General features: G+C 32.3%; 1 protein-coding gene across 1 annotated transcript; it reads right to left on the bottom strand.

Annotated features, from left to right (window-relative positions):
• Positions 1 to 1,660: 1,660 nt before the first annotated feature.
• LOC128177761 (neuropeptide receptor 15-like) lies at positions 1,661 to 12,808 on the bottom strand. Its single transcript, XM_052844604.1, has 3 exons — positions 12,320 to 12,808; positions 5,204 to 5,797; positions 1,661 to 2,503 (listed from the first exon to the last, which is right to left on the bottom strand). The coding sequence occupies exons 2-3, from the start codon at positions 5,698 to 5,700 to the stop codon at positions 1,762 to 1,764; spliced, it is 1,239 nt and encodes a 412-aa protein (XP_052700564.1). The 5' UTR covers positions 5,701 to 5,797; positions 12,320 to 12,808; the 3' UTR covers positions 1,661 to 1,761.
• Between the last annotated feature and the right edge of the window lie 1,186 nt (positions 12,809 to 13,994).

The raw sequence follows: 13,994 nt of genomic DNA, 5'->3' as shown, positions 1-13,994 counted from the left end.
TAAGCGTTTCATTTAATCTTACAATGATGAATATATTTTAAAAGCGTGATGATATTTAAATTTGTGTTTATGCGGCGTGAAAAGGCTAAGTGTGTATTACTAGTAAATTATCTCAGCTAGTATGCAAGACTTGCAAGAATGACATAAACGCTTGTCATGATATGGACTCACACTTTCCTAACTCAGCCATTTACAATATAAGATGACTTTATTTTATATACGTGATCAGCAAGTGAGTAGGTTATAAAGTGTTTTTACAGGAAATTGAACGTTGCAGATCTCCAATGCAAACATGTGAGGAAATGTACACTGAATGTAAATATCTATGTTTTAATACATTTGATATGAAAGTTTAAACTGTTTTCCACTTACAACAAAAGAAAATGATTTGAATTCTGTTTTAAACAAGTACATGTAAATTTTCTTTTTTACTGGATGTTCAAGTTTTTGTTAGCCTTGTTATTAATGCAACATGTGTCGATTTTCTTATCTCCAATGGTAAATTTAAATCAGCTACAGATTTTTAGTTTGGTTTGTTGATAACTTCTGTGTTATAAAAATACAGGAATAAAATCATGTTTTGAAATAATTATCGGTTTTAAAAAAAATAGTCTGGAAAAATTGATTTGCCAAATAATTTAATGGTATATGAGAATTGACGATATAATAAATTTAACTTTGTAAATTTCTTAATTATAGATGATACAATAAAATTTGTATTTTTTAGATTACTTTAAAGATGCTAAGATTTTTTCTATATTTGATATCTGTTACCATGGCAATGATCATTTTGCTGGCTACTTTTTATATCATTTTTTATCAATAAATAAACAAAAATAACAAAAACAAAATACATACAAAGCAAAATATGCATGTCAACTGCCTTTGACTTTCGGGCAGATAATGTAGTCTCTGGTTAATATGCAAGAATTTTGTCAGAGGTTTTTTAGTAACCAACTTGTGTGAATGTCAATCATATTAACTTTTTTTAACAAACGAAACTTAGATAATACTTAAACATGAAGTAATTACCTATGTATGTTTTTATTGTAAGTGTTGTCACATGTCAAAAAGCACTGTAACAGGAAAAATTTGTCACAGAATAAGTGTTAAATCCAACATAAATCATCACCATAGAATTCTTATCTAATCGATTGTTTAGCACTTTATGTAATATGATTTTCTATTGCCATATTATAGTATTACAATGACTCAGTTTTTCTATCTCATTTTAAGATTTTTAATTTAATCAACCGAATTTTTATTTTTTATTTATCAAAAATCAAAACACAACTTTAAAAAAGTAATCTTTTTTAGACCATACTGTAGTCAGAATGTCATAACAAGCAAAGAAAAAGACTGATGTATACGTTCTTTCAGTGCGTGTGGGTGTGTGTGCGCGCACATAGAGCATTAGAGTTGTCTTTCATTGGACACATTAAACAGATTTAAAGCTATTTTTTTTTACTTTTCCACAGGTTATAAAAAATTACCGTACCACGTAGTTTAAAAGATGGAATAACAAAAGACTTTTTTATCTGAAGAGATTTGTATGCTGAATTATTCATAAACTATAGACAGCATTTTTTAAAAAAAAATTCTTAGCGTTGATATACAATAATTTGATTTTAAAAAATCAATAAAGTTACTCAGAGACAATTAATTGTTTTATTGCAACAAGCATAAAATTCTAAGAAGCAAAAAAAAGTTGGAATAACAAAGTTAAAGACATAATTGTATTAAATAAATTCAAACTTTTTGTTACATTTCAGTTGTAGCGGATGCGTAACTAGCATGGCGCCAAATACGTGACGTGTTAGAGGTCAATGTCGGTTGTCTAGGAGGTTTCATCTGATGATGATGATGATGATGCTTAGTCCGACAACATCTACAGATAATGAACTTAAAACACTGTCTGAAGTTTTGGCTGAATATTGAGTAAAGAACCGGGTTGGCTGCTGAGTTGACGTTGGCAACAATCATCACAAACACCTGAAAGGCGAAGTTCTTGTGAAATGTCTGCGGGGATATCGTGTTGGAGATGAGAAGGACCTGATGAGGAAGATAACTCAAGAAATAAACCACTACGCTGGAAATCAACATTTTGACCACGCCCCTTCTCGCTTGTAGGGCCTCGGAAAAGCGCTCCAGAGACGAACCGTTGACCAATCGGATCGTCACTCGCCGATGCAGCCGTTCAGAACCCACGAACAAATGTTTCGTCACAAATACGTACAGTGTCACTTGAATCACAAGAGGTAAGAAGTAGAACAAGGCGGATTCTATGTATTTGAAGATCACAAAATAGAACATGTGGTCATCGGGGAATATGATCATACAGTAGAAGACGGGGAGTGTGGGGTCGCCCTGCACGACTTCATTAAACAGGAGGGTGGGGAGACCGGCCAGGCATGCGCACGGCCAGATACAGCCCAACACGAACACGATCCGTCTCTTGTTGCAGACGATGTGGGCTTTTATTGGGTGGATGATGGCTACATACCTGAAAGAGAACCAAAAAGGTTAAAGTTTGTATGTTTTATGTTTAACAAATTGTTCTCAGTTAAATGTGGAAAAAAGGGAATCATAGAAATATGTCTGTCATGAGAGGTTACAAGGTAAACCCTTTCGCACGTCTATATCGAGTTTTACTAAAATCAAAAGCAGTACATGGATCTGTGTTAAGATTAAGATTATCGTCTGTGAAAGGTTTCTTATTGTTGTTTTAATGAATCTAGGTAAAAATAACTTTCTATAACAAGTTGTGTAAATAAGTATAATAACTTAAATCATTTCCATAGTAATAAGATACATTAAGCCTAACTTGATTTATTATTTGATATCCTCCTAAGAAAATGATATTTATTTTCTGTCATCAAAATAAAGACTTAGCACTTTCTTGCCATTTCTGTCCAATGATTTAATTGAAACGCCAAACATTGAATTGTGTTTAAAGAAGGATGGCATGCCTCACCAATTAGTTTTCACTTTCCTCTTAAAGCGAATCGTTTCCAAAAACAACTGTAATATTAAATTTTAATTGCATTTAGAAAAGTGTATTAAATCTTTAAGTCCTAGGGATTTACAACAGCACAAGCGGAGAGAAAGCAATGGAAAACTACCGGAATCCTACGGGAGCGCAGAGCATGCTGGAAGGACCGCTTATGTAAATAAAACAAGAAATCGTGCTGTGAGGCCCGTCAAAACCAAACGAATCTGACAGAATTTTAATTGCATAACTGACAATTTATTTCTTAAGACTGTTAAAAGATCGCTAAAATTGCATTGTCAATTAATGAGACCTATTTTCAGAGAACACGTAAAACTTAAGTTAATCTTTATAATTAAAGGACATATCTTATATAGATTTGAGTTTTCTTAGTTCGAATATACATGACAACTTTTAAAGAGCTGCCCCCTCAAAGGTGTATCATTGTTTTTATAATGTAAAATACCAAAACGTTTGCTAACCAAGAACAAAATATAGAAATTGCGAGCGGCTATGTAAAACATGCATAATATCCTAACAGCTTAGGATTCGCGACAACCCAAGCGCTTGAGATATTTATTCTGTTCCTAGCGTTACCGTTCCTGTGTCAGCCTTCTGTCGACAAGAAAAACTTTAGAACTATTCTAGATAGGAACTGAATTAATGAAAGGTATACGTTTAATGAACGACAAAATGATATATATCAAAAACTGTGTAAGTATGTCGGAGCAAAAAATCTGTTATTTTTCTAGCTGCTTGAAACGGATTTATCATAACAACATGTTGTTGTTTCTTTCATGGCCTCCTTGGGTCAATAAAGATTTGAAATATACGAAAGATACCGATACTAAATTTTAGAAAAAATGAAAGTCATGAATTTCTTTTTTGCATGGCTCAGGTGTTGATGCTGTTAATTTTTTTAGATAAACAAGGAGAGAGTTTTCGGTATTTTTCATTTCAACGACTGATATCACTATAGGAGAGCTGTAGGTAGAGAATGATATAGCCCTTCATTTTTAGAATGCTTTTATTCATATCTGTTTTCTTTTTTTTTATTTCACATTAACATTGCATATTTTTGATAGAATTTTTTTTTTATTTATTTTTTAAAAGTTCGCAAAACTGTTTTGTTTTCTTTCAGTGCATTCACATTGAATATTGACTTGAAAATATTAATAAACGTCTAAGCTATCTAAATGTTTCCTAATCAAATGTCAGTGGAACTTATCATATTCTGTCTTTTACAAGTAATCATTTTGTTTAGCTTTAAGACTTTGAATTATACATCTCTTTAAAAGTCGAGTCGCTTCAATGGATTCTAATAGGCCTACCCAAATGTTGAATTAATCCAAAAAACGTATTCTCTTTATTCTAATTTTAAGTACTTTTATTATAATTTGTGATTTTATTTGAAATCGGGTAACAAAAAAAAAATAATGCCATCCTTAATAAAACTATGTGTACTCTAACGACTTGTAAAAAGCTATGGGAATATTTCGCATTAACACTGGCGATGAAAGAAACCATTATGTAATTCACCTAGCCCTGTCTAATTTTCTAATGGTTGATTATACACTCTCAAAAGAGGCAGCGTATATCAAAGCCTGCAGTCCTAGAAAACATCGTTTTCCAAATTAATGTTCCTGACAGGGGCTTCGTTTATGATATAAAGGTTAATATAACTTATTCAAAAAGCCCAGAACTCTGTAAATTGTGATAGAACCGATGTGAATATTGCATATATGAATAAAACAGTTGAAATATCCTTTGATCACGAATGTAGGGATAAATAATGTCTTTGGTGCTTCTTTTTTTAACTTTTATATATATGACATATGTAAATACTAAACCATGAAACATTACTTCCAAAATGATGATTATTTCACCTATTCGACGCCAACTGATCCGATACCCAAACTATTAAGACACGGACTGAAACGATTTCATTGAGTAAACACAATAACTCAAGTTGTTTTTTTTTCTCTTATATAGTGGTTTGTTAGGCAGAAAGGGATTAGATTTATGAATTGGAGGTTGAACTAAAAACATGTTCACAATATATTATTGAAATAAAACTAAAAAGAACGGACGGCACATTTCTGTCGAGTTGTAGCAGTGGAATCTATTCAAACTGATAAAGGGATAAAAAGAATCACGGGAATCATTTTATATATTTCATTACGACTCTGACTCCAAATCAAAGCACTACCTCACCTTTCCACACAAAGCGCAATCAGAGTGAGAACAGACCCGTATAGTGACGTCACCATGACGTAACGATTCACTTTACAGGCAGTTCTGTTGAACAGCCACCCTTGGTCTAACATAAACAAGATGGTCTCTGGGATCCCAAACACCATGATGAGAAGATCTGCAAACGCCAAGTTTGTAATCAGTAAATTTGTCATAGAAGTTCTCATCTTTTTATTACAAATTACGGCACAAACCACGAAGGAATTCCCGCAAATGCCCACCACACATATCACAAAGAACAGCAGTGAGAGTCCTACGATAGTTCCCGGGGAGATCGAAACACTGCCGAGGTCTTCCGGGTGTGATTCGTTTCTAGTGAACTTCAGTGCGAGTCCTGGTGAACCAAAACCGATAGGTAAAGAATAATTCATAAATTTCTTCCCTGTGAACATAATATCCGATAAAACACTTTGTGAATAAATATCTCCAGAACTTGAGAGATTTTGATCAGTCTCCATCTTTCCAAGATGTTCCTACACCTAACAGGTATCCCAAAAATACCCCCTTTACGCCGGAATTGACAGAGAGCTAGCAGTAACTCCTTTTTCACTCATTCTACAAAAAAACAAAATATGATATTGATTAGCTCAAACAAAGATTCCAATTTCCCTCTCCATGGGGTTAATGCTTACCGTACGAATTACTCGATACCAAAGAGCATTTTTATGACTGCAAAAACATAAATCAAACCAGATATTAGCTTAACTTCATTATAACTCCACAAATATTTAAATGCTACAAACAAATTAAATACATTACATTGTTTTTTCTTGTCGGTTTCTTTAACCGATTTTTGTAGTTTGTTTTTGGCTTAAGAAGTTGGGTATTTATGTCAATTAAGTTTATTTCCCATAATGTATGTTATTCACTTGCGTATTTTAAGGTGGGTCCCTACTCAAGTGACGTCATCAATCATAGTTTTTTATGTATTATAAACATGTAGCTACCATTATTTGAGGATCAAAATATTGTTGTACATGACCTAATGTTGGTGAATTAGTGGCAGAGCAATGTTGTCTGCATGGTTTTAGGGTTTTGATTTTAGACTATTTCACGCTCAAAAATTAATGTATACATTACCGAGCTAACCCCTGTACTTATATTTTATAGCTTATCAAGTGAACATATATAAATTTAAAAAACTGAAGTGAAAAACCAATTAACCATGAAATTACAAAAATATGTTGAGATATATCAAATGTTGTAATAACTCTTATCCTTCTTAAAACACTGTCCCTAAGAAATGGGATGACAACTGTATTGTGCTTTTTCCATGATGATTGATTTAATAATATACTTAAAACTTGTTTTGCTTAAAAATTGTATAAAGAACTGCAAAAAAATATATAGTAATAATAAATATAGCTAATTCTTATTATGAAATTACTGTACATATTCTAGAGATTCTTGTAAATAAAATAATCATTTAAAACAAACATGACAAGATTTCATACTAAGCATTCAATAGTTAAGCAATTGCTTTACCTAAACCAATGGATCCACCCTAACACATTTGTGTAATATAGAGGGGTCATTTCGGTGCAGTTCCCTATAACACACAGACTGATACAGTACTAACGGAAGTTATTTCAATTTGCTTTCTTTTAGAATCCTGCACGACAGTATTATATTAAGACTTCTTTTATCTTCGACTCAAAGAGAAATAGATGAACCTACGAACTGAGTTAAATCTAATACACAAATAAAGCTAATAAAAAAACCTTACAAAAATAAAGTCCTCCGAAGATCGAATAGAATTTTATTTTATTTCTGAATACTTCATACATACAATATTTAAAACACACATACACAATGATCAGATTTGAAACAGACAAGTAGGGCCTCGGAATGTCCGTTACAAAACAGTAGCCAATGGATTTCAGAATGCCTTAAAATGTACTCTAGTATTCTTGAAACAGGCATATCTAGGTTTTAAAATAAATGATATAGAAAACAGTATTTCAAAATCTAAATACAGGCAAGTGAAGAGCTTTTGATATCCGAAAGCTTGAATAAATAATTATATTTATACATGCAAGTAAAATCATATATTGTCCAATACAGACTAAACAGTCGATGACCATGTAGGACCATGTAATATCTTATACAGTCATGTTGGACAATAAAACACTTAATACAGGCAAGTAAGATCAAATACTATCTAATACAGGCAAACTGGATATAATAGAATGTCAAATACAGGCAAATGAGACTTACAAATACTTGACACAAAAACTATGACTATTGCGTTATATTATAATATTTCTAGTACAGACAGGACTCAAAATGCCGGTTAAAACTACTTGAGATATGGTGGGTGCAATTTGCTCCACATATATTTATAAAACTCTGAAAATATGTACCAATTTTTACAACTAAACAGTAATTAAACAAGGGTGTTGGTATGCATACATACATGAAGTGTGCGTTCAAGTAAACTATCACTGGATTATGTTTATATATCACTTTAAAGTTTTCTGATCAAACAGGCTTCAATTGCAACAGAAGATATTATGAAGAGGACCCTGAATACCAAACAAATTGCAGTCTCTTTGAATTCTTCAGTGCTTCCGCTGAACAAGAAAGAGTGTTTTGTCAAATGAGTGCCTTTGGTGGCGGTTCTTGTTTTCTCGGTAAGATTTGAGGTCTGAATCAAAGTCAAAAGTGGTAATGCTCTTTAAGCACTGCGAAAATATAAGTAAACTAGACACGATCTCGTTGCGAGCAACGAGGAGGTCTTCCGTCCGATTTTAAGAGTAAGGAATGACCTTACTCTTGATCTTTGTCAAAGAACTTATCCGGAAAAGGAGGCGGAATCTATGAGTGTAATGAGATACATAACTGTGAGATAAACATATTTGCTTCTATAATATTTTACAAAATATCCCTCAGTAAAGGGCTATAGATAAAAGACTTTAGAGCCCTTTGGTTCCCTAATTTAAGGGACCAGCCCCTTTTTCTTGATATAAAAAAAAAGGTCACTTAATTCTAAACACATTTTGTTCAACAAGTGTTCAGAAATTTGTTACCGTTCTGGAAAAAAGGTTTAAGGGGCCGATCCCTTATCTCCTTATAGGGGTCGTTTAACGAAATTTTGAGGGTTGCATATTGTTAAGAACATCAGTTTGAACAACTTTTCTTCTGTACTGCATTTCAAAATATTTTTCCTTTCTGAGATATGGGTGATCAAAATTTTGGACTTTTGGCCCCTAAAAACCCTTAATTACGTAACACATGGAAAAATCATTACATTGCTTGGATACATAACTGTGAGATAAACATATTTGCTTCTATAACATTTCACAAAATATCGTTCAGTAAAGGGCTACAGATTAAAGACTTTAGAGCCCTTTGGTCCCCTAATTTGAGGGGCCAACCCCTTTTTCTTGATTTTAAAAGAAAGGTCCTGTAAATAGAAACTATTTTTACTTTACATGTCTTAACAAAATATTTTTCAGAAAAGAGATAATTAACGAAAACCAGAAAAAATTATGACGTTGGTTTAATCTCAATTTTCGGGTTCAGGCGAGCTTCGACGCTTTTTGCGATCGAAATGATTTTAAACCTTCATGCACATTTTCAGTCTTCCGTCTACCATCGCTGAAAATTTCAAGTTTATATCTGCTATAGTTTAAGAGGAGTACTGCCGACAAAATACCCCTCTGAAAATCGATAAAACGACTATATCTCAAAACCGGAAGTGACGTCATCAATAAAAAATATTTGCAATACGGTCATATCATCATCTATTAGATCTGTAAGTTTTATGAAAATCAATTGAGTAGTTTTCGAGATCTCGCGTGCACAAAATTTGTAAGAAAAAAAAATAATAATATAGAAGAATAGGGAAAAAGAAACAAAGCAATAACAATAAGGTCTTCCGTTGGAAACGGAAGACCTTAATAATATAGAAGAATAGGGAAAAAGAAACAAAGCAATAACAATAAGGTCTTCCGTTGGAAACGGAAGACCTTAATAACATTTCGTCGTGATGTGCGGTGAAGCTGTCAAATCGTCCTAAACCTATTATACACCCTGATCAGGATTTTTTTGTGTGTCATCCATTTCATTAGGCCTTATGAAATGGTATTTAGAGCGACAATTAATATCGTATAAACAAGACAAATTACCCCCCAAAGAAGACCTAGTTGAATGATCGCTAGACATTTAACCGACGGTGTCAAGCAAGCGCTGTACACGAAAGTTATTTTTCATATACATGTCACAATTTCAGAAAGAATGATAAATTTAAAGTTAAAACAATCAAAGGAAAAGCATAAAGGTATCCAAAAATTAAGGTAAAATGACTTACTGATTCAGTATAGTGCCCAAAATATCGTCCATTTACATTTACATTTCTCTGTTCCAGGCATTTGTCGGGCAATAATAATTCCTATCTAAGTTGTACAGGAAACTACTGGTCAATACCAAATATGTCCACATAGATTTACAGTGTTGTTTTGATTTTTTTTTAAGGTTAGTAATTTATTGTTGTTTTGATTTTTTTAGTTTTGGTAATGTAATGCTGTTTTTTTTGTAAGGGGAGGGGTGGAAAATACAATACTATTTTTACACAGTCACATACATTTAGTTTAAACATGATGAGGATTTGTTTGTAGCCACACTTAATGTTTCACAACTGTCAGTTTTATCTACAATAATAAATCTCTATAGCAAGTGTGTGGTGAGGAATTTATATCAATTCTTCATAAAAACATACGACGATGTTGATAAAGACAGGAATGACTTCAATAGAAATTCTTATTATATTGGGATGGGGGGCTACTTTTGTTGACCTTAACACCACTGAAACCTCGGTATTTAAATGAGGCACGTGTTTTTATCTGAAATGTTCGATATGAAATTCTTGGAGTTTTTCATCAGATAAGTAAGATATCAGCTTTGCGTGAGATCTCTTGTGCTAAGTGTTTAAAATGGAACAATTTAACGTATATTACATTGTGCGCAGTAGCGCATATAAATCAAACGTAGAAATGCAATTGTCAATAAAAACCAAAAGACTTGCAACCATTTCAAGGGAGAAAATTTAATGTTGGCATGGATAATAGGTAAGGTTTATGTCTCAGTTCAACGAACCCTCTTTAGAAATGATGGTATTAAGCTTACTTATACCCCACACAAATGAACTCAATAACAAATTGTTGCCTAGGCTGAAACCATTTTTGTAAATGATATGCCAAAACATTACTATCTAGATCATGTTTGCAAAACAATGAAGTTTGCGAAATCCTTAAAATGTTATGAGAATTTCATATTTTTCTCATAAAACTGTTTGAAAAACATCGTAAAATAAAATAATTAATGACTAGCACCATTAGACGATAAATTTTAATAATCTTCCCTGTCTCTTTCTTGTAATTACAATAACAAATTTATAGATTAATTATACGATGCACAAATATGTGCCGAGTTGCCTTATATCACAAACAATTAAAATTTATAAAAGCAAAACCAGTAATAGTTGCAAATGAAGGACTCGCCCTCACCTGTTGTGGTAATGAGACAATGCATCCAAAAGCAATAGAATGTGAAGGACCCAATTCTGTTCAATAATAATTATATAATTCGCACTTTTATTTCACCGATTCACGATCTTTTGAAGAGCGCGGCATCCTTTTGAACTGTTCGATAAGTACAAACTGAAATTTATTTTCCGGTAAAGCGTTGTTTTCCCTGAAGAATATTAATCTAGTTATGATGTATGTTTTATTTTTCATCATGGGCTCCATTTGGTTGAATTTTCTTCTTTGCATGAATTTAGAGGACTTTAAGACATGTTTGGAAAAGATTATTACTTCTCAAATATCACATACACGTTACAACAAGATTTATAAGTAAACTATACATACAATTTTGTGAGGAGTTCATTATGTTTTAACAAAATCATTTGATGAGTTTGTAAAAAGCGATAAATCACAAAATCACAATTAAACACGTTACAGTGAACGAGATGATAATAAAACAGAAACACAGACGGTGCTCCTTCCGGACGGACACTGATAATAGAAATTACTTGGCGCTCTTTATGATTTATCAAATGACACAAACAGTTGGACATCATTCAGTATTTGGTTACTGGGGTAGAGTCCATTCTATACTCTAGAAAGCAAATCGGAGGACACGTATTACCGAAATCACAAACGACCAATTGTCCGCACAAGACATCCTAAATACCCGGATTTATAACTATGAATATTATGTTTAAAACTGTAAGCAAGAAACAAAATTAGCCCATTCTTTTCAGGATGTTCCACTTAAAAAGGAAATTTTCAAATGTTTTACATCACCTCTTTCAAGAGTTGATTAAATTCTAGCACTAGTTTTGTTTGTTAAGTACATTTAAAAGTATCTCGGCGGCGTTTTTTTTTCTTCCGATAGCAAAACCCCAGAAGCATTTCAATTAACTTTTATTTGTGAATCTTTTACGAACCAAACTTAAATACATTTGCATTTGAGAGGCTTTGATATACGCCAAGTTATGTTATACTATAAAGATTATACTCAACTTTGAAAGAGTTAACCATAACAAAGCATATAAAAAGTATATAGTGCAAACAAATATAATTATATAATTCTAATTTCATCGTAAACTTAATTTATTTATTTGCAAAGGGTAAAATTTCCTTGATAAAATAAAACCCCGATGGAAATAGATATGTATAGGTAAATATATAGACAAAATGATTACTAGTTATATAAATACAAACATTGTCTCTATGTGCGGGGACGGGCTGCTGGTAAAGGTTCCCTGAAATCATAGTACTTCTTCCAATATAACACATTCATCGGAATTATCATTACCGTTATCACTATTAGCGGAAAAAATATGACAGTATTGTGTTGTAATAAAAAAAAACCATGTAGGGTATATCTTTGATCTTTAATAATTAAACACAAAAACCATTAAAATCTTTTTTATTCCTTTTCAAACTTTGGGTCATAAATAAAATGCTTTATAAGCTATAAATACTTTTTCTATATTTTGCATTCTTCTATTCAACAATTCACAAAATGTTATTTTATAACTTTTGAAGTTTAAAAATAAACAAAAATTACCTGCCTACTTGTTGAGAAAAATATCCACATTTCATTGAAAACTTAAAAGCATCCCAATTCCAATAGGGTACATCCATTGCTTGCACACTATCACGAAGTCCCGTGGTCAATCGTCATAGCTATTGGTTTACAGTTGATTCCACAGCAACCTCAATTTGTAACCTATGAAATTCACTGTCCATATAAAACAGGAGACCTACAGGGTGTCGCGGAATTCCGCCGATTTCTTCATTGATTTCCTCCGATTCCCAGGAACTGGATTCCGCCTCTGTGCTGGAGACTGGCGACAAGTGAATAGCTCTGGCTCTGTTTATTGCTATCACACAACGCCAGCTATTCTTAGAATCAAGGATGACTGCCCTGGTTCTCTTCAACATGAAATATCGAAATCTCGCATTAAGCTTAGAATATATTAAATATATGAAAAATATTGTATATAGATCCACATTTAAATATATATTGTACTGTATATGTCATATATTCGAACGATAACGGTAAATATGGGTTAACTAAAAGTATAAGGTGGCCACTGCTATTTTTTAAAAAGAAATGTTTCTTTCGATGCAGAAATAAACAGGACTAAACTAATTTTATGAATAAATTTCATAATTTCTAAGATGTAAAAATTAAAAATGTTGTTACTGTGAAATTGTTACAAAGAAATTATTTAAAGTTTGTTGAAATTTTATTGTAATAGAATTATGATTTATTAGATTTGTAAACAAATTCTTACCGGCTAAATAATAGGTACGGTACGTAGGCTAGACAAAGAAAACGTTAAACTAGAATAAAGTAAGTAGATATGTCTGATTTATTGCAACATTGTTATTTCTATAATTTACTTTTACTATCAATTTAAGAATGTCATTCCTACCGGTGAAGTTGGCACAGAAAGCATCCGCAGTTTTTGGTTTTAATATTCGATGCATGGGTCTGAGTTAATCCCCTCCCAGGAAGACTTGGGCTTTTATTTTGACAATTATCCGAAGATATTGTTACGATGTATGATTGTCAAGATGTCAGTGGACGCGTAAGAAAGAAGGAGAAGCTAAATCAAACAAAAGTGGATATGAATGAACCAGAGCGGGAGGATCAGGCTAGACAATACAAGCAGGGGATACCAAATAAAGAAAGTGGATATCGCGAATTATAAATAGGCAGATTTATTCAGAACAAATAGAAGGGGTATAGAAAACAAAATAGCAAAAAAGCAAGAGGACATAGTCATAAGAAACAAAAGGTATAGTAGTAGATAGATAAGGTATAGTAGTAGATAGATAAGGTATAGTAGTAGATAGATAAGGTATAGTAGTAGATAGATAAGGTATAGTAGTAGATAGATAAGGTATAGTAGTAGATAGATAAGGTATAGTAGTAGATAGATAAGGTATAGTAGTAGATAGATAAGGTATAGTAGTAGATAGATAAGGTATAGTAGTAGATAGATAAGGTATAGTAGTAGATAGATAAGGTATAGTAGTAGATAGATAAGGTATAGTAGTAGATAGATAAGGTATAGTAGTAGATAGATAAGGTATAGTAGTAGATAGATAAGGTATAGTAGTAGATAGATAAGGTATAGTAGTAGATAGATAAGGTATAGTAGTAGATAGATAAGGTATAGTAGTAGATAGATAAGGTATAGTAGTAGATAGATAAGGTATAGTAGTAGATA

This window comes from Crassostrea angulata, chromosome 3, assembly GCF_025612915.1.
Source record: "Crassostrea angulata isolate pt1a10 chromosome 3, ASM2561291v2, whole genome shotgun sequence".
Taxonomy (NCBI): domain Eukaryota; kingdom Metazoa; phylum Mollusca; class Bivalvia; order Ostreida; family Ostreidae; genus Magallana; species Magallana angulata.
The sequence above is the reverse complement of the archived record's forward strand: the minus strand, read 5'-3'. Positions and strand labels throughout refer to the sequence as shown.